Source organism: Seriola dumerili, unplaced genomic scaffold (genome assembly GCF_002260705.1).
Source record: "Seriola dumerili isolate Sdu_G_001 unplaced genomic scaffold, Sdu_1.0 BDQW01000191.1, whole genome shotgun sequence".
In the NCBI taxonomy this organism is placed as follows: domain Eukaryota; kingdom Metazoa; phylum Chordata; class Actinopteri; order Carangiformes; family Carangidae; genus Seriola; species Seriola dumerili.
The window spans coordinates 5,409,263-5,429,627 of record NW_019174446.1 but is presented as its reverse complement, the minus strand read 5'-3'; the positions used below and the strand labels follow the sequence as shown (position 1 = coordinate 5,429,627).

General features: G+C 42.4%; 1 protein-coding gene across 1 annotated transcript in view; it reads left to right on the top strand.

The window, feature by feature from the left end:
• Positions 1-20,365, top strand: part of znf407 (zinc finger protein 407) — a 148,121-nt gene that overhangs the window by 44,387 nt on the left and 83,369 nt on the right. The window contains exon 4 of the mRNA XM_022753210.1: positions 19,561-19,635. Coding sequence (XP_022608931.1) covers positions 19,561-19,635 — 75 coding nt within the window. The remainder of the gene's footprint in view (positions 1-19,560; positions 19,636-20,365) is intronic.

Genomic DNA, 20,365 nt, shown 5'->3' with positions numbered 1-20,365 from the left:
ATCTCCAGCATCAATAAAAATTGTATTATACATTCAGAATTATTTTGCTTTTCATGTTTTTCAGATCAGATTTAAAACTACCATCAGTGTGATGCTTCTTACTACAAATGTGTCTTTGTGTCCTACAGTTGACAGTACACAGTCAAATATAAAAAAAAAAATAAAACATCAGAAGGGTGGGTCATCAGAGTTACATTACATGATATTACATGCAGAAAGGTCATTTCAGTCTCACAGCTGCTGTCAGTATGTAATCCACTAGACAACTATTTGGATCGCTCATCTTAAAACCATGAGCCCAAACATACTTTTCTGTTCATGTGAAAAGCTCTCTGTTGTTTTTATCATCATGGTATGAAGTGTCCTTTTCTCAGTGCCTGCTCTGATGGCATCTGCTTTGCTTTAGAGGAGAGCTGAGCAATTCACAGTGACGGACGTGGTCGACTCATCACGCAGGGCTAATTTACTTTAAGTTCTGCCGCGTTTGTGTTACTTCAGATCTGTCACGGGATCGCATTGACGTTGCTATAGCATGCTGTTGTTTTGTTTTGGGGACTAAGAAAGCCAAACACCAGGATAAGGCATGACGTATAATGCTGTCTGACAGACAGGGCCTGTTGTTGGTGGACATAGCTGGCAGAGGCTGTGACTGCTCTCTGTGTCTGTGAGTGTGACCATGAGTTACCATTACTTGAAGTAGAAATGGAAGACAGTTTTTCCATGGATTTTCTCTAAACACTTCAGTCTTTTGATTGTTTTTAGACACTCTGTTTAGAAGAGGTATAAAACTAACTGTTGAATGTGCTTAAAACCTGTGTGAGCTATCCAGCAGCTGTTTGGATTTACATGGATTAAATTGCATTGTGCAAATGAGATTACTGTTACCGTGCGTTCACATTTTTAGCAACTGGGTTGATGTGCCTGAGGCCCTGCTCAGACCTGGCATTAACATCCATCTCAACTGATCCAATCACAAGTGGACAGATCTAAGTACAGGTGTGAATGCACCCGAGACGCATTTAGGACGCATTTGAGATCTGATCACTCAGACCACATTTGGAGGTGGTCTGGGCCAAATGTTGACACATTCTTTTAGCAGTGTCAACGCAAATGCGTCCTGGGCCACATTGAAGGACCGCCTACTCAACTGACGTCCTCTGCCACAGTCTATTTAGTCCCTCCACAGTTTCATAATGAACTGAAAATATTTTATTATTTCAAATGGATAAAACCTTATTTCATCATAGAGCTGCGCGCAGCGCAATGATTCACTCAGTCCCTCCTCGCCTCACGCTCTCTCCCACAAACACAATGGACCTGTCCCTCACAGTCGGATTGGCTGAAAACAAAAACGCATACGTGTTTATTTACATATAAAGCAGGGAATTGAGATCTGATCACAAGTGGTCACTGGAGACGCATGTGGAGACACATTCTAATGCCAGGTGTGAACTGACGGACTTGGAGATGTCCAGTTGTGATCGGATCACCTGAGACGCATGTTAATGCCAGGTCTGAACAGGGCCTGATTGTTCAGTGTCAAAAGACACGGATGTTGGTACATGTTCCTTCATTATTTCATCAGATAAAATTCTTTTTAAAAAGTCTGTAATAAGGGCATGTCTCCTAATGACAATTTTAGGTCAAAGTGTCATTCTTCAATGACAGTGGAGTTGTTATCTCTCCCTCACCTTTCAGACAATCACATGTCCTGAGATTCTTTTGGCTGGCAGACAACATAAGAAAAACAGCTTCAGAGTTGAAGCGCAAAAGACGTGCACTATAGATAGTAGAGATGTCCACTTGTGATCGGATCACCTGATGTCTGAATGGGGCCAAAGAGCTCCAGCTAACTGGAGCTAAGTGGCTAAATTCTATAGCAATCGCTGAGCCTGCTGGGAGTCAGGAAGCGTGTGTTTGGCTGAAGGGAGAGGGAGTTTTGATTGGTGACCTCCAGTGTCATCAAAAGTGACACTGGAAAATTAAAAGAGATGTCATTTTGAAAAAAACAAACAAAATCAAATCAAATTTAACTTGAATATATTTTTTATTTTTATTTCACAGTTTATTAGTTTATTTAGATAATAAACAATAATTTATTCACATGTATATTTATTTTGTAGTGTCTTATTCATTTATTTAATATTAAGGTCTCCATACTCAAGAACTGAAAAAAGCTTTAAATGTTTTTGAGAAACTTTTTTGCAACCAACAAACTTGGAAACCCTCCAAACTGGAACAGTTATGTAGGAAATGGACAGATGTTCAGTGACATTGTTTTAAGATTACAGTCATTTGTTGTAGGTGTAATCATTTTCCTGGCTGCGGATGGATTCTTACCTGGGGTAGAATCTATACTTACCTGTTTACCCATAGAACATTGTAGGTTTTACCCGTAATACATGGACCTCCTCACAATTTTAGTCCAAGAGAATAGTTTGTTTAAAAATCTAGTGAGAAACCACCTTCTCAACAAGGTCTTTGTCCAACTGCTGTGCTCTTATTCAACCAAACAAACTTAGAAATCCTCCCATGCTTTAAAATAACTCCTGTGAACCAACTAGGTGTTAAAAAAAAAAAAAATCTTTCCAGTTAACATACCGCCCTTGCAGCTAAGCAGACAGAGTTTCAAAGCTGCCGGCTTGTTCTGTTTTGCGAGGAAAACTGTAGCTTCCTACACATCTTGCAGATGTTGAAGAAATTGTTTATCTAGTTAACACATGTCAGTCGACGCTCCAAAAAACCCGTTTGTCCAATTAGAGATGGGTTTCATTGTCATCTGTCTCATTATAAGAAAATCATGAAGGCTTCTTATTTCTCTTTAGTGGCATTTGGTATTTCACTGTGTCAACAAATGAACAGGGGACAAGTTTCCATATTTTAAGACAGTGTTGTAAACAGGGTTTTTTTTTTTTTTTTTTTTTTTTTTTTTTTTACATGCACTGTCAATTACCCAGTGTCAGTAGCTTCGCAGATACAGCAGAGCGCTGTGCTGGCTGGCTGACTGGGTGACTGGCTGGGTGGCTGACTTGGTGGCTGACTGGCTTGTCTCTTGGAAACATGTGAAATATGATTTACATTGAGAGCATGTTGTAGCAAACCCTAGCCCACGGTATGCATATTCCCCCATTGTTTGTGACAGTTGGTTGTACCTGCGCCGGGGGGAAGAGCGCCAAGTAGGCATCCGACTTTGCATTTCAGTGGCTGAGCTCAGGGTCAGGAGCACATCTGGTTGACTGGGAGGTTTGTGTGTGTGGTGTGTCATTTCTGTGTTTCAGATTCTATAACTTGCACGCACAGACACACACACACACACACACACACACACACACACACGCGCACACGTACACACAGATTCCCGAGCTCACTTGTTGCTGTGCAGCCGGAGCCTGTGTGCATAAAGCAGCAGCAGCAGCCACGGCACACAAACAGCAAACCCGGCACACCGGTGCACTCCTACACAAACAAACAAACACACCTGCTGCTCCTGGCAAGTCGCTCTGACAATCAGCCGAAGGAGGGAAGGCAAACAAAACAAACAGTTTAATTTACATGACAGTAGCCTGCTTTACATTAGCATGCCGTGGCAATGATAGAGTGAAGCTCTGCTGGAAACAGCAGGTAATGAAAAGTGATGGTCCTATTTGCGGTATACTGTAAGTACAGGAATGGGAAGCTCGAGCAGTCAGAACTAATAGCGTGCACAGTGCTGCATGTCTCCCAGACAGTCCTTTTGGTGTGCTGGTTTAAAAAAAAAAAAAAAAACTACTCTCCCAGTCCTTTCTAAAATAACTAATTTTTCAGCATTGCAGAATAAATATGAGCAATTTGTTATGGTGAAGAATTCAAGATGTGTACATGTGTTAAGTGAAGAGAAGAGTGTGGTTTTTTTTGTTGTTGTTCTTCTTCTCCCCAAAACTTTCCTTTTTAGACAGAACATGAAATGTTTATGCAGTTTGTGCAAAAACAATTCATGTGCAATTTTAACGAGCAATTAACTTCATCAATAAATAAGTAAACAGTGCTTTGGCCGGTTTGTAATTGCGTGAAATGGTATTTGTGTCTAGAGAGCGCTGTATTTGTACTTGGTAAGTTTCATTTCTGCGGACATTTATGCCATGTGTGTTAAGTGTGTGTGTGGTTTGCGGATGGGTTTGGTTTGTGAATGTACAAATGCATATTGCATATTTGTTTTTTTGTAGATGATAGCATACACTCCTCATGTCACGTGTGTGGAGTAACACTATTTGTGTGTCTACACATGATTTTTTTGTTTGTGTGTGTGTGTGTGTGTGTGTGTGTGTGTGTGTGTGTGTGTGTGTATATCTGTGTGTGTATCTGTGTGTGTATCTGTGTGTGTATCTATGTGTGTGTATCTATGTGTGTGTGTGTGTGTGTGTGTGTGTGTGTGTGTGTAATGGCTCCAGTGGTCTGCTCCTCATGTAAAGAGATAGCATCTTCCCACAACAGATCAATAAGGGAATATTTCTAGAATCCCTGCCTCTGTCTCTGATTTAACTGAACCATGTGAGTCTGTGTGTGTTTGTGTGTGTGTGTGCAATGTGAGGAATACTCAGACTGACAACCTCACTTGTGTCCTGGTGGTTGGGTTGAACTTAGCTGCCATTATTAAACCTATTGGCATATTATCAAGACACAGAAGAGGCATAGAGCCACATTTTGTTTCCGTCTCTGCTTTTCAGTGAGACTCTGCTCCACCGGTTGGATTTGCTTCCTGTATTTGTGCGACATGTTCATCAATCAATATGAAAACACTCTTGATATCACATCAACATTTGTGGAACATGCGGTATAACTACTTATGTTAAATACGGGCAGAACTATATGATCCTGCTTGGATACATGCACACACTTCTGCTGCTGGTATGAAATATTGACACACATGTGGATACACTCTGTCTTGCACATACAATCTCCACCACCCCCACTCTTCACAAAGCTCCTGTTTACTTGCTGTAAATTGTCCTAAAGGGACACAGCCACAGATGATTTATGGTGCCAGATATGATTAGATCGCATGTATTTTTACACAATGGACACATTTTTGCATGTGGCACCTTAAGTGGGAGCCAGTAATCATTAACGACTGGATAAACAATGTCTTCCCTACTTATTAAAATATAGCTTCATGTTTCCCTCCCGTGACAGCAGCACCTTGGCAACAGAGGATAACTCGCTTTGAGTGAATGTGAAAATATTTATCTAAGATTGTATAATATATCTGCAGAAGGCCGACATGTGTCAGAACGTATGGAATGGACCCTCATTTTGTGGTAAATTAATGCCCTGACTGACTGGTTGAAAGTTCCAATGAGTTTTTCTTGAACTGTATACACCTATTTAGGGTGTCCTTTACTGGATCATTAGCAGATTATCGACAGTGTATTAGCAGGGGGAAAAAAAACAATTTCCATAATAAGGTACTTGGAACATTTTTCCAGCCATACAAACAATTGAAGTTGTAATTCTGGAGTTCCTAGTTCTTTGATATTGTCTTCATCTTAGTGTGTACTGCTGTATGTGCATAAGATAAATACAGCAGTAGTGATTTTGCTCTACGATGACCGGAGATCAATGTGCAGTGTGTTTCTCTGGGATCTTGATAATGAAGTAGTAGACTGAATAATATCTGGTCAGACATTGCCTTGCATTATGTCATATGTGCAACAACACTACATTACTTAACATTAGTTACAGTAAAGGTTTAAAGTTTGAAATCAACATGGCCCTTATGTGTCACTGTCTGACCAGTTTACCAATAGATGATGGATGTCTCATATTTCTCTAATTTTGCACAAAATAAACCAAATATTTCGACTTTACTTGGATGAAAAGAAACAATTTTCACAGCCAAGTTTAATATTGGTTTATAGTGATGTAGGTCTATAGTGATATAGCTAACTATAGCTAACTATAGCTTTTTCCATGATCAGTTAATCCACAGATTATGTTCTTATTTAACTATGTTGTCCATAAAATTTAAGGACACTTAGAAATCCCCATCTCAGTTTGCACTTTGCGCAAGTCTTCGATTTTGCCCAAAACCCCTAAATATTCAGTCATCCATCATATAAGCAAAGAAAAGCATCACATTTTTAAAAAGCTGGAACAAGCAAAAAAAAAAAATGCCCCAAACCGTTAATTGGTTAACAAAATAGATGCCAACTAATTTTTATCTCCATCAGCTAATCAGTTAATTGACTTTAATAGTTTCACTTCTACTGATGGTGTGTAAGACTTTTTAGTTTAGTGGCTGATTTCACTGGGCGGCTCCCTCAGTGCAGGATCTGCACTGCACTGTTACAGACATGGGACTGCTTCAACACCGCCTATGAAAATACCAGAGAAAGATGTGCACAGTGTGTTAAAGCTGTGTACATGTTGTATACTATGTGTTTACTTCATCCCCACCTAATGTTTTATGCCTTTTGACCTATTCAGTCTTTGCTCATGAGAGTATTCAGACCTGTTGGTACAGTTTGCACACACACACCCTTTATGTCTCACAGAGGTTGAACACACAGAGTTCAAGGTTAGTCTCCAATCCAGCTCAGTCCAGCTCACAGATAATTGTCAATAAAATTGATCTGTCTATATATTTTTTTTACTCTGCTCATATTTTTCCATCCTACCCCTTCCCCTAGACACTTCCCTTCACTCTCTCACTCCACTCTCCTTTGCCTCTGTCCTTCTCTTTTCATCTTAAGCCAGATAAGTCTGCCTCGACTGCCAAGAGCACCGAGTATCACTGCTTGCTTTTTTTCCCTCCTCTTATGTTCTTCTCACAGTGCGCTGAAGCCATGTCGCAATTTCTCAGGGAGTTTTGATGCCTGGATGTCTCCTGTCTGGGTCCATCTCGTCTGAGCTGCAGTGCCGGCCCTATACGATCTGAACTGCGCTGCCTCGCTGCAGGTCAGCCTTCACGGCCGATTAGTGTCGAAGCGCCACTTTGGTCACAAGTTGTCGGGAGCGCTTATCGTGAAGATCAACAGCGATCAGTCTCGCTGCTGCACTCTCTCTCTCTCTCCTAGTCCTCTACGTCCCCTCCCTCTTTCTCTCTCCTTTCTGTTTTCTGCCCTCTCCCCTTTTGGCATTATCCCCCCTCCCCCTTTGTGTTTTTCCTCTCAAATCACCATATTTCCATCTATATCTTATCATTGTCATCCTTCCTTTCTTCCACCTTCCCCCAGTGCTGTGTGTCTCGCTGGATCCAAACAGTCTAAAAATGTTTTTCCTTCCTAACCACCTCCTCTTATTGGAAAACATCATGGGGTCAACTAAGGAGTAAGGATAAGACAACACTCTGCTGAGAGAATCTGATGTAATCTTACCTAGACTGTTTCAGCCTGTAATGTCTGGTGTAACTTACATGGTCTGCTTTGGTGTGTAAAATAAGGCAGTATAGCCTTTTTCTGACGCATGTGAAGGAGGTTACAGGAGAAGGAAAACAGTGTTTCTTAACATTTACAGAATTGTCTAGCTGCTATCATGGCTGCTGTTAAGTTGTTTCCTGGGATAGTAAACTAATCCAGATACTATTTTATCGACCCCTTACATGTTTCAGCATTTCCTCTTGTATTCATCTTCCTCTTGTTTTTGTTCCTTCCTTTCAAAATGGGTCTGAATGTTCAGAAACAAACAATATGTGAAGGTACAAGTTTTCTTCTTGTGTCCCATTTGAGCAACAAAGTGGTTTTTCTAACAAAGAAAAGTAAGAGAGCACTTTTTCAAGTTGGCAAAAGTCATTTTTCAATCAGAAAGCAAACAAAAAAAAAAAATGTTCATGAAGACACGTCACTGTTGGTAACTTTTAAAATAAAGCAGAGACTATTGATTTGTTTCTGTCTAGTCAAAACAGGCTGACATACTTCAACCTATCAGCTCAGAGGGCAACAGTCTGTGTTTGGGGACTGCATTGTTTCGGTCTTTCTACCTATGACACTGTGTGCCTCCTTGGCGATCAATTTTTTGCTGAATTTTATTTTGGCCCACACAGTGCTGTGTACTGTTTGTCCACTTCAGATTCAGTTTGTATTTATTTGCTCTTTCTATCCCAACCCCCCCCACCCCCCCACTCCCTTTCTAATCCCTCCATCCCTCCTTCTCTCGGTGTCTCTGTGTGCCGTCAGGCCTCGTCTGTGGCGAGAGTGGAGACGAGTCATGTTTGGCCTGTCAGTATGGCTGCTAGTGTCAGTATCTGGAGCTGCTGGTTCCTCTGACAGCGCTAGAGGGGCTGCTGGTCCTAGCAGAGTGCAGCCGTCACCCTGTGACACGCTCAGTGTCACCGATCCCCTCCGTCTGGTGACATGGCATCCCCCTCCTCCTCCCCCCGTCCTCGTCTTTGCCCACCACTCCACCACACACACACCCCCTAGCCAGTGGCCTTTTCACTGCCACTCTGCAGTCAGTCACTCAGTCAGTCACTTACTGCCTCACTGAGGAGTTTTTAGTAGGAATTGACCTACATGTGTTTTTGAAAGCTGATACCAGTAGTGTTGGATTGATGATGCCAATACGGTTCACTGTTCATATTCACACTTTCATCTTTACCTCCAATCATTTCCATGAAAAAAAACTAAAACACATACATATTGTAATCCAATAATATTCATAACATCTTTTAAGGTGGACTCCAGACTTTAGGATACAAAGACTAAAACAGACAACAATAGAATTCAGATCATAATCAAAAGTAAATATGTGATTTTACAGGCTAACAACTTTCAGGTTGACAAGCAAATAGATAGATAGATAGATAGATAGATAGATAGATAGATAGATAGATAGATAGATAGATAGGAAGCCTCTGTGCACAGCAGGACTAAATATGTGTGTGATTTAATCTGGCCTTGGCGAGTGTGCAGCAATGACAAATGGATGCTCACTATGAAACCCCCTCATCCAAGAGACAGTATTAGTTTTTGCTTTAATTACCAGCAGCAGTAATGTTTCCTATCCATAACTGTCGGCCTGCTAGAATGCAGCCTGGCAGAGGGGTGAGGGCCTTGTCTCTTCTCTCAGTGGGCCTCCTGTCTCTTCTCCCCCCCCAATCCGTCTATCCTCTCTCTCTCCCTCTCTGTCTCTCTCTCTCTCCCTCTCCCCCTTTCCCCTCCCCCTCCTCCCTCTACTTCTCCCTCTCCACCGCCCTCCCATCCCCTCTGCGCCTGCCGCATCTTTCATTTCAATATTTCAATATTTATGCCTCATCTGAGAAAGTTCAAAGTCACAGTAAGGAGGCATAACTTTCTCCCGCCTCCCCGCCGACAGCGCAGGACCCTGCCTGGTGGACAGGAGAGGGGAGGCTGGTGATGGCTGGTCTCCCCTCCCCTTTCGTTGGTCAGTGGTGACAGATACAGAGAGGAGAGGCCTGAGTCAGGGAGTTGGTTACAAAGATGGACAGCCAGACCTTAAGTCCAACCGATACGGGTTTTGAGCACCGATAGTGACACTGACAGACCGGTGTTGCTTATGATATTTTGTGCTGATATTTATTATAAATCCATCCAAAAGTAAAAGTGGAATTCAGTTGCTCAGGTTAAGATTTAATATTCAGGTTGAAGCCATTATCCGTCTAGATTGGTATGACAGGTTGCACAGCATGTAGCACCTCAAAGGTCCAGGGGAAGTGCTAAGGTCCCATGGGTGCTGGTGTTATCCATGTACAAGCTCATGTCACTGTGTGTGTGTACATTTTTCTGTTGGTCTAACTGGCCATTCCTTTAGAAAATCCAGAGCCAGTTTCAATAAATAAAGTGTCTGACAAGTCCGTCCTTTGCCATAAAGATCTCTGACAGCTGCCGTCTGGTAATAGATTAGCCTAATTACAGCGTCCCTGAGTTTAGATCACAACGTCACACACTCAGCCTGTCGCTCTAATAGCCATTACAACCACCACTCTCCACTCCCCTCCTCTTAATGTAAAGTTGTAAAAAAAAAAAAAAAAGAAAGAAAAAAAAGAGGATAAAAAAAGGAAAAAAGCCAAAAGGAAAAGGTCGTCCTTATTTGCATGCAAGCCTTCATTAGAATATGCGAATATGCTAAGGACCAGAGCCGGCGCTTTGCATGTGCAGGTGATGAATGGCCAGTGCATCGCAGAATAGGCCAAGATGGAGGCTTCGTCACCCTCATCTGCATAGCATACTTTATTTACTTATTTATTTATTTATTCATTTACTTTTGAGTGCTTGCTCTCTGTGATACATCTCAAGTCTGTAGATGGTGACTAAGGAGGACCTTTGCAATTTACCCACCTCCCTCCACACACACACTCACGCTCACTTCAATAAGACGAGGCTTTATTAAATGGCTGAATGAGAACTGTGGAGTTTTCACAAGGCCTTCTTTGAAAAAAAAAAAAAAAAAGAAGGAATCTTTGGATGGCTCGTACACAAGGCATTAGAAAAGGTAGAAATTGGCTGTTTATAGAGCGATGATTCAACCTGTAGAACATCAGAGAGCGCCAGCAGTGGGAGGGAGGCCAGCGCTTATTTGAGTGAAACCTTCGGAGTGTTTTTGTCGAGGGTGGGGTGGGAGGTGGGGTGGGGTTTGTGAGGTGGAGGGCGAGTTTCCAGCGAGAAACTCTTCTCTTCACTCTTCTCTGTTGTCGGGGCGGCAGATGGTGGGTGTCAAGACAACGGCAGCAATAGCCAAACAAAGACATCCTTTGTGTGTGTGTGTGCGTGTGTGTGCATACTTTCTGAGAGGTGTAGAAGTTCACTAGCTATGAGTAGGAGGCAACAGCATCTATAATAACACTTGAACGGTACATTGTGTAAATTCCTAAGATGTACTCTCACTCAATCTCCAGAAAGTCGGTTATTTTATGTGATTTAAAACATCGGACACTTCACCAAACCTCTGTGCAAATACTCAGAAACCTACTCTTGGGTGAGAGAATGTACTTCTCAATTCTATCAACTAGAGAAGATGGCAGATGTCACATTTGCTGAGTGTGATCTTCCACTTTTCACAATCTTTCCCCTCCATCAACACTTATGGTTCTTTGAGCCTAATAAGTCAGCCTTTGATAGGAATGATGCTGAATAGCACATTAGTACCACAGCGGTTTATTTTGCTCCTCTGGAGTGTGACCTTAGCTGCCCTTCACAGACGCGCGAGGATAATGAGAGTGGTAGCTGGCCGACAGACAGGCCTGACATCCCAGCTACGCCCTTCACTCAGCTGGCTGAGGAAAAATGTCAATACGGAGGCCTTATGTTTTATGGATTATCTGCTTTAGCAAAACTATAGTGAGAGAAATACAACTCTCGCTTGTCATGTTGCTTCAGTTCTTTTTAATGTGCGAGACCACTCACCAAAACAACAACGGTCGAAATTAGAGGCTGTCTTCTGTGTTTGTTTCTTTTCAATTTTCACTCTCTTCACCTCTCTCTCCTCATTCTTCGCAGCGTCCGTCTGCTCAGGTTTGAACAGGGTGACCTGCCATTCTTTGATTTACCAAAACCTGCTTTCTCTGCCTTATTTTGAGGAGCCATAGTTTGGGTTTTTTGACATGTGTTCGATTTTGAATTTACCTGTGGCATGCATCTTTATTAACACATCGTAGTGTGTGCGTCAAGGAGAAAGCCTGTTGTTATAGACCCTTTACTTTTTACCTTTATTTCCTGGAGTTAATTATTTATTTGAATATCTCTCTCTTTCTCTTCTTCTTATTCATACATTTAATTTGTTCTCAGAGGACAGGCAGATGGACTGTACAGTAAACAGACTGAATTAGTCATGTTTGCGGGTTTTTTTTTTCTCTTTTTTGGAGGGGGGGGGTATCAAGGATACTGTTGTTTTTTTTATCCCCTGGAGGCACAGGAGATGCTTGCTATTGTAAACGGACCCAAGTGCAGCCCCGTTATCCACAGTTTAATCTGCCCACTGGGGGCCAGAGAGAAGCCGCTCATCACAGCTCCTGGTCCCCAAAGGAGCACAGGGAGAGCAGAGGTGGGGATGGAAGTGAGAGGGGTGGCTGGTGTCTTTCCCCTCAATTAGACTCTTTAGCAGGAGATGAGGTCCTGGTGTGTTTTCCTGTTATAATGAAGCCAGCCTTAATGGCATTGGTCATCTAGAAAAAAACAGGTCACAGTTACACCAATATATCAGTTTGACTGGCTGATTATAAATATAATCAGTCAGCACCTCTGATAGGAACCTCTCTGACCATATTCTTGTTTTTTCTCCATCATTCGGAGATAATGAGTAAGGATTTCATGCAACAACTTCATTAGTAAACAAGACTTTCTGCCTTAAAGAGCCTCTTAAATGAATTGTATCAATTGTCTATGTGTGTAAGTGGCATCTTTTGTTGGTCTAACTGCTGTTTCAAATGCCACGTTTTGCCATCTAAGCTGGATCATCATCTTTATAAAAATATATTCAGGGATGTAAAATGATTTTGCTTAGCGCTAGATTTAGTGGTAAAGCAAGCTTAACAGTATTGAAAGTATAAAAACCACAAATAGGCTCTTTTTTTATTTTTCACTCCCCGCCCTTCACCTCCTCTCCCAGCATACACCACACACACCTGAAGAGACCTTATAAACATAAGGAAACCTGCATTACAAATTACTGCACATCATAGAAATTGTGCAGCAAGCTTTTTAAAATACCAGCGCTGCCAGTGAGGCGCTTTGTAATTTATCCCTTCACGGCTGTTAGCTGCGCCGTGCAACGGTGATTTATTTGGTTTAAGAGAAGTTTTGTTTAGAGAGATAATGAGCAGGACTTCTCTTTAATGATTTAACACGGTGCAGTGGAAAGGAGAGGGGGAAAAAAGCACATATATTTTTCATATCTTTAACTGCACTGCAGAGGAAGGGAAGGAAGGAAGGAGAAGAGAGATGCATTAGCAAGAGAAGCTAACAGCCTTTAACAACCGGCATTTTTGATTCATTTTGTTTTGTTGTGTAAAATGAGACTTTTTTAACCTCCTCGTAACACAGCGATGTTTTAGTATGTTGTGTATTTCATTTAAAACGTTTCTCAGGACATGTTCTGTCTTCATAGTGAATACTGTATTCTCTCTCTCTGTCTCTCTCTCTCTCTCTCGCGCTCTCTCTCTCTCTCTCTCTATCTCTCTCGCTCTCATTTTTTCTTATCCATAAAAGTGAATCGCTTTTGTGCTGATTCCACACATTATGCCAGCTCTTACGAGTCTATTTTGAAAAGTGCTACAGCCACTTGTGTAACTGTCTGTACCTTGTTCTTTATACACCTCTCCTTTCATCTTGACACCAAATACAGTATTATTCTTTCTTGTTCAGCATTTTCAAGTTTCTCGCCTCACTTAGGATTTAAATCCCAAATTAAAGCAGTTAATTAGAAAATATAATGAAGCTGAGTAGCATAATATGCAAACAGTGCTATGACGCTCAGAGCTGGGGGCTCCGTAACACTGAAACTGCCATCGGCGCATAACGATGATGATATCAATAATAGATTACTTCATCAATCGCCGTTCTCTTGAAGATGGAAATGCGCTGTTGGGAAGGGACTGAATTTTTATTTTTCATTATTATAATTTTTTTTCTCCTTCCTCCCTCCCTTCCCGTAGCTTGAAAATGTCTGTTTCATCTCACATTAGGGTGTGCTCTGCATAAGTGCAGGTGGAACTTGCTCTCCCTCTAAATGATCCTTTAATGGAACAGTGTGCACTGGAGCTGGGAACTCTATGGGGCGCTGCCACTGTCGATGAGAACTTCGCCTCAATCAATCCGTCAAGCCCCATCACCTGCCTCAGCAGATGATCCAAAAACCCCTTTGGAGAGGCAAAGTGAGCTTTTTATGTACCTCCTCTAAGACTAGAGGACACACACGTGCACACACATGCACACACAGGCACGCACGCTCAAGCAGTGGCATCATAAGTGAGAGGTGTCTGTTTCACTGAGAGGCTTGACGTTGATCAGTCGTCAGAGAAACACTTTGCCTCTCTTTTATTTTTATCAAGATCATCTTAGAATAGATCAAGTGCTTGCTTTGCTCTGACACGGGCATAAAAAAAAACAAAATCAATTCTGATGTTTTATTTATTTATTTTCCTCCCCAATATCTGTTACATTATGGGATGTTTCCATAAGCGGATCTCTTAGAAGCCCAAGCAATATTGATGCGAAGTCGCCTCTTACTTCTGTCAAACAAAGCGACAGCAGCACAAACTCTATTTGCCTCTGATTCTCTCCCTAGTTCATATTCACTCCAACTTATTTAGATACTCCATCATGATTTTTCATATTCTTTTATTTCCCTTCTTCCTCTCCTGTGGCTTTTTCTTTCTCTGTCTTTCCATCACCATCTATCTCCACATCTGCAAATTTGACACCACATTTAGTTCACCCCATCTACTGCTACAGACCAGCTTGTAGAACATCTATTAAACTCAGCAGAAGCCCTCCTTCCTCAGTCCTTATTCTTGATGTCTGGCTGTCTGTCTCTCTGTCAGGGAAGCAGTCACTCCGTCTGTCAATAAAATGTCTTATCTTTCGACTTCTTGTTCCTGTCTGTTTATCTGTCTATCTGACATGTCGGCAGCTGTCTCAGCGCTCCGGGGTTGCTGTCAGCCAAGTGTTGGTTTCTGTTCTTCTGTCAGTTCACCTGCCTGTCAAAGCTTCTCAGATTAGACATGTCAACTTACCTCCCAGGTTTTTCCGCTTCTCCAGGATGGGTTTATAAAAAAATAAACAAGGAAGAAACACAGTGTGTTTACTTAGAAGAGTGAATTAGTTGTGGCATTGTGAAGTGTTCCTCTTCATGCTATGGATCCCCCCCCCTTAAATGTTAAATACAGTACATGTGTGCAGTATCCTCGGACTTCAAATGTGCTAAAGTATGTGTAGCATTTCCACTGTCGATAGATAATTGTCAAATTAATTGTGATGCATCTCAGAAAAGAAAATGAGAATGTGTGACTCACTGACACCGGTGGCACCGCCAATGTTTCTAAATTAAGACCACATTTCATAAGTTCTGTTGTCACTTACCCTAGATAAGAGATGGGTTCGAATAAAAATGGCAAAACCTCCAATGTGGAAGAAGAGGGTTAGGATAGAAAGTCACGAAAGAACAGGCACAAAAGAAAAAAAAAATGAGGGAGAGAAAGTGAAGGGATGTATGGCAGGAAGTGGGTAGAAAAAAAAAAGTGTAGCAGAGAGATGGATAGGAAAGAGGTATTATCGAGACGAGTGGTAGGAGAAACCGAAGATGGAAGTGAAAGGAGATGAAGGAAGCCGAGATGGCAGAGGAGAAGGAGGGAGGAGTGCGCAGAGGGGAGCTACCTGCTGCTGATGGCAGTCAGAGTCAGTGAGGGATGGAGGGCGATCCAGCTGTGACATTAAAGCAGCAGGTGGAGGCCATCATTAGGACTGGCACAGGAGGCTGGATGAACCCGCACACACTCATTTCTTTGGGGCCCAGTGGACCGCTGCATAAAGTGCGAGCGTGTGTGTGTGTGTGTGTGTGTGTGTGTGTGTGTGTGTGTGTGTGTATCTCCTCAAAAAGAGCTGAAGCATAGTCCCATAACTTCAGAGCCCATCCCCACCTCCCCTTTCATCTTTCCCCCACGGAACCCCTCTTCTTCCCCGGGTTTCTGCAGCTTCGCCTGGTGAGGGTTGAGTGGTTCCTACATCTGGTAGCTCTCTCATAATGGCTTTTCAGTTACCTTTTAACCAATTACAATACAGAAGTTTGTTCCACTTTAGCTTCATTTTTCACCTCATAGCTTTTCCTATGATGTGTTCACGTTCTGGCGGCGCACAGCAGGCAGCAGAGTAGATGTTCAATTGGTTTCAAAGGACAAATGATCGGAAACTGTGCCAATTGGTCCTTAACTTTTGTCCTCTGCCACCATAGTTAGGACAACACAGCTGTTAGAAGGTCCGAAATGTGTGCATTACCTTTGTCCACCTGCTTTGTGTCTGATTGTTCATTTTAATGTCTTTGAGAAAATACTTTTGGTTTTGGTAATACACTCCATTTCACCAGTGGAGATTTTTTTCTTTTGGCAACATGTTTTATAACAATGCACCAAACTTTTACAAGTGAAATGACAAAGAACAGTCACATACCTACCCATGTCTTATTGTGTCCATCCACTTTAATCTTTTGTTTTCATTTCCCATGTTGCACCTGATGCCCTCTGGTATGTTTTTTTTTTTTTTTTTTTTTAAAGTGCAGAGATGTCTGAATCAAGCGAAAGACTACAGAACATTTGTCCTCCTTTACCCTTCAAGGTCAACTCAGGTCAGAACCCGAAGAAACCAGCTGAAAGTAACTCAAGAAAAAGTGTGTCATGTCTGACCTGGCTGCCTTGTTGTGCACAGCTTTCGGCAACGGGTGTGCGTGATTTTTTTGGGGCTGGTGGGCTACGGTACATCTAAGCCTAGCGTTGCTCCAGGCCTTTTCTTAGATCTCCCATCCCTTCCGGACCTGTAGATGGGCCTATCCAGGAACACCATTAGGCAAATGAAGTTGTTTGTATCAAATATTGACGTGTTATCTCTTCATCGTCAGGCGGCGGGAGGGAAGAGAGAGAGAAAGATTGTAACTGTGGGTAATTGAGCCGTGTCTCCCCTGCTTATCGGTAAAGCTCCGGCACGTCACGGACCTAACGAGCTGTGGCGCGCCGATTAGTCTGAAGGGAAAGTCGAACGTGAAACACCAGAGCCTCTGTCGTTCTTTTTCTTTTTCTTTTTTTTCATATCTGCAATGGATATTATGAGCCTCCCTGGAGGGCAGAGGCACAGCCTTATTAGTTCAATTCATGGGGGGGAAGTGAATTGATATGGATGAATGGCATGTTAAAGTATCCCTTTGTTACAATAACCATCAAGGCTGATGGTTCGGGCTGATGATGCAGCCCAAGGCAGCAGGACGACAAGCTGAGGCCTTGACCTGGATGGCAGAGGATGCACACACACCAAGGGCAGGGGGCTGATTACACACTGCCTTAAACAAATGGATTTGCCCCTTTAACATTTAGATATGGGATCTCTCTGTGTGTTGGTTAGTGTGTGTGTGTACGCTTGAGAGATAGGGCACTTGTGGATGTCTGTTTTTTGTGACTAAAGATTGTCATTTGTCTGAATTTGTATCAGTGTGAAAGTGTGTGTGTGTTGCCTGCATTTTATCATCATATTATCAGGAATAGTAGTTTGTGTGTATTAGATAATCACATGGCGAATAGCTAATTGTAAATGTGTTAGGATCAACATTTGTGTGTATAGTGCGTGTGCGTAGTCTTCCATTTGTGTACGATTACTCGGGGCTGTGCAAGTTGTTATTGTGCATTTCTGTGAATATTAACACCCATTGATGTGTGTGTGTGTGTGTGTGTGTGTGTGTGTGTGTGTGTGTGTGTGTGTGTGTGCGTGCGTGTGTGTGCGTGTGTGTGCGTGTGTGTGTGTGCACGTGTGTGCGCGTGTGTGTGCGCGTGTGTGTGCGTGCGTGTGTGTGCGTGTGCGTGCGTGCAGCCAGTGCCAGGTGCCTCCACAGGGCATTACCCATTTTACACTCGTGCCACTCTGAGAATAATCCAGTAAAAAAAAAAAAATAGATGAGATGAGAATCTCACAACATGCCAGTTTGATTTGTACCCCTTGCTATCAAAGAATGCTAATTAAAATCATATTTTGCATATGTCTTGTCTTTCATGCACATATGCAAATTGCCCCTGTTGCCTTTCAGCACTCTGTAATTAGGTTTATGAAGGACAGCTGTAATACATAATTAACAGAAATGTTTGCAAGCTCTTTTTTTTCCACGTCTAAACACGACGACTTAAACAAGCACGCATGAAGTGTTCCAAGGCCGTGCTTTTCTCTCAAAAATATTGATTCATTCTTTTACCCCCACCCTCTCAGAAATATCTTAATTATGCTGTTTGTTTATTTATAGATGATGCCGTCAGTCAGTGGCGCTTCCAGTGGGCCAGGGAAGCTCAGCATTTTGATCTTGCCATTCTCCCTGATTGGAGTATACAAGATTTAGTCATTCGCTCGCTCCCAGTTTAACTCCAAGGCAACATTCTGGACGGGTGGATGGATTGAGTTAGAGAGGACCGAGAAAATGTAGAGTGATGATAACGAGGCAAAACAGTGGAACGTTTGAATATTTATATGGTGGTGTTAGTTAGCGTCGGCCTCAGGGGCCTCGATGACGGACGGGACTCTGGGGCCATGATGGGATAGAGGACAGCCGTGTGTCTGTGTGTGTGTGTGTGTCCAGACGTTGGTGGCAGGGGGGGGGTTGGGGTAAGAGAGGCGCACTAGCTGACAGAGAGACATAAATGGTGAAATAATTATGCTTTTGCTTTATGATACACTGACTCTTAAAGTTAGAAGTTAAGCTCCAGACCGGCTCGCCAGAGAGAAAACAGAATAATGATCCAGTTGGAACGAAGGAAAAGTGAAAAGAAAGGAAGAAATGGGAGGAGCAACGCAGACGAGGACCCGAGTGTGTTCAGCGACAGTGCCAACCACATGACTGTCGGTTCAACTCTCTCGGCCGCTTTCATGTAGCTCCATCCTCAGCTCTCAGATGTGGTCATTGTCTCTCAGTTGCACAATAATGGGAAGTGATGGGTGCTAAATGAAAAGGCCAGGGGATGAAAACACTGGTGAAGCAGCTTGGATGTCAGAGTAGTTATTCCTGTCATCCGTTCATTATGTTTTCATATGCTGTTTAGGAGACACGGTAAACCCAGGGCCCTCGACAAAGTCAGGACACTGTGGTCGCCGTTGAGCAATGGTAACCCGGTATTTTTGACTGTGTGCGTGCAACTACATGTACTATAGATACATGTGAATATAAATCTTTGCAAATTGGCAAATATTTGTGTGACACATTGATGTACAACATGTGGCACTTTTTGCCTAGAGGCTCCTTCTACTGTCTGACCAAAAAGGTGCTAGTTAAACAAACACACCCAAACTTTATACTCTTGTGGCATAAAACAGTTTTCATATAAGTTTAGTCTGTTTTGCTGGTCTGTCATCCATTAACAGAACAATAGTTATTCCACCCATGAACCTGTTTATGACAGCTTACATTTGCTTTTTCTGAAAACTCAATGTCAGACGGGTTTTTTCGTGGGTAAAGTCGCGGAATGTGAGAGAAAGATGGGGTTGTGTTCTCATGCAATTGTTGGAAAATGTCTAACAGTGTGAGAAAACAGAGGACAAGCAGCAGACAGTCCCTCATATTAAAGTGAAACACATCTTTCAGGAAAACACCAAAGCAAACACATCACATCTTTCCAGTTTTACAGCTCAGTGTTAGAAACAATGACAAACAGAACATACATTCATATCCATCTTCAGTCGTACTTTAGGTGCTCTGTTCCATGTATTTCATTACACATGCTTGCAAAGGCAATCTACCAGTATCTATCACTCTCTTTCTGACATATTTGTACTGTTGTGATGCAATTATGTTTTAGATATTTTAGTTCTGTTACTGAGCCTGCTTTTTTGATTAGCATAGCAAAGATTGAGAGTGCCCTTTGGTTAACTCGTGTCGTCTGTCTGTCTTTTGCAGATGGGCCTTTGTGATGAAGAAACATCTCAGCACCCACCTACTGGGAAAACATGGAGTTGGACAGCGTAAAGAGAGGTACATTTGACACACAACTGCATTCCCTACATATCATAATCTGCTTTTCGAACTGGTTTTCACTTTGGTAGAATACATATTATTTTATTCAGAAAAGCTTGTCAGTAAAAAAAATCTCCTCTTAACGACTCATTTCTAGCACATGAAAGGGAGAATTAGATTCAGATTTGTTGCCCCGTCTTGGATCCTTTCTGTCAAGTATCTGAGCTTGTTTTCAGAAGACTAAAGTGAGAGATACAGCTGGCAATTAATTCTAGATTTCGGAGGATGATTTGACTCCTACAACCCCGTTGGAGGTCTGCAAGCTTTTAAAGTAAAAAGTCCCCACTAGTTAAATTTCAAGTTAAATATAACTTGAGATCCTCCCTTTCCCCTAATGAGTTAAATGGCTTTCACTCATTCTGCCTGTCTCGCTCTCTTGCTTACATCCCTTTTTTCTGTCAAACTTTATCTGGCTCCCTCCCTCATCTTACTTTCCGGTCTCCCTCTTGAATTAAGGATGAATGATGTTTCTTTTACCATTTTTTTTTTCTGTGCATGTGAGTGTGTGTTTTTGTGTATGTGTAATGTCTCCCGCTTGGCCCTGTCTATCAGAAGCAGAGCCCTGCTGTCAGTGCTTGTGCTTGTGCGTGCGTGTGTGCGTGTGTGTGTGTGTGTGCGTGTGTGTGTGAGAAAGAAAGATGAGGAGATGAAGTTGTGAAACCCGCCCCCCCTCCCCTACCCTGACAAG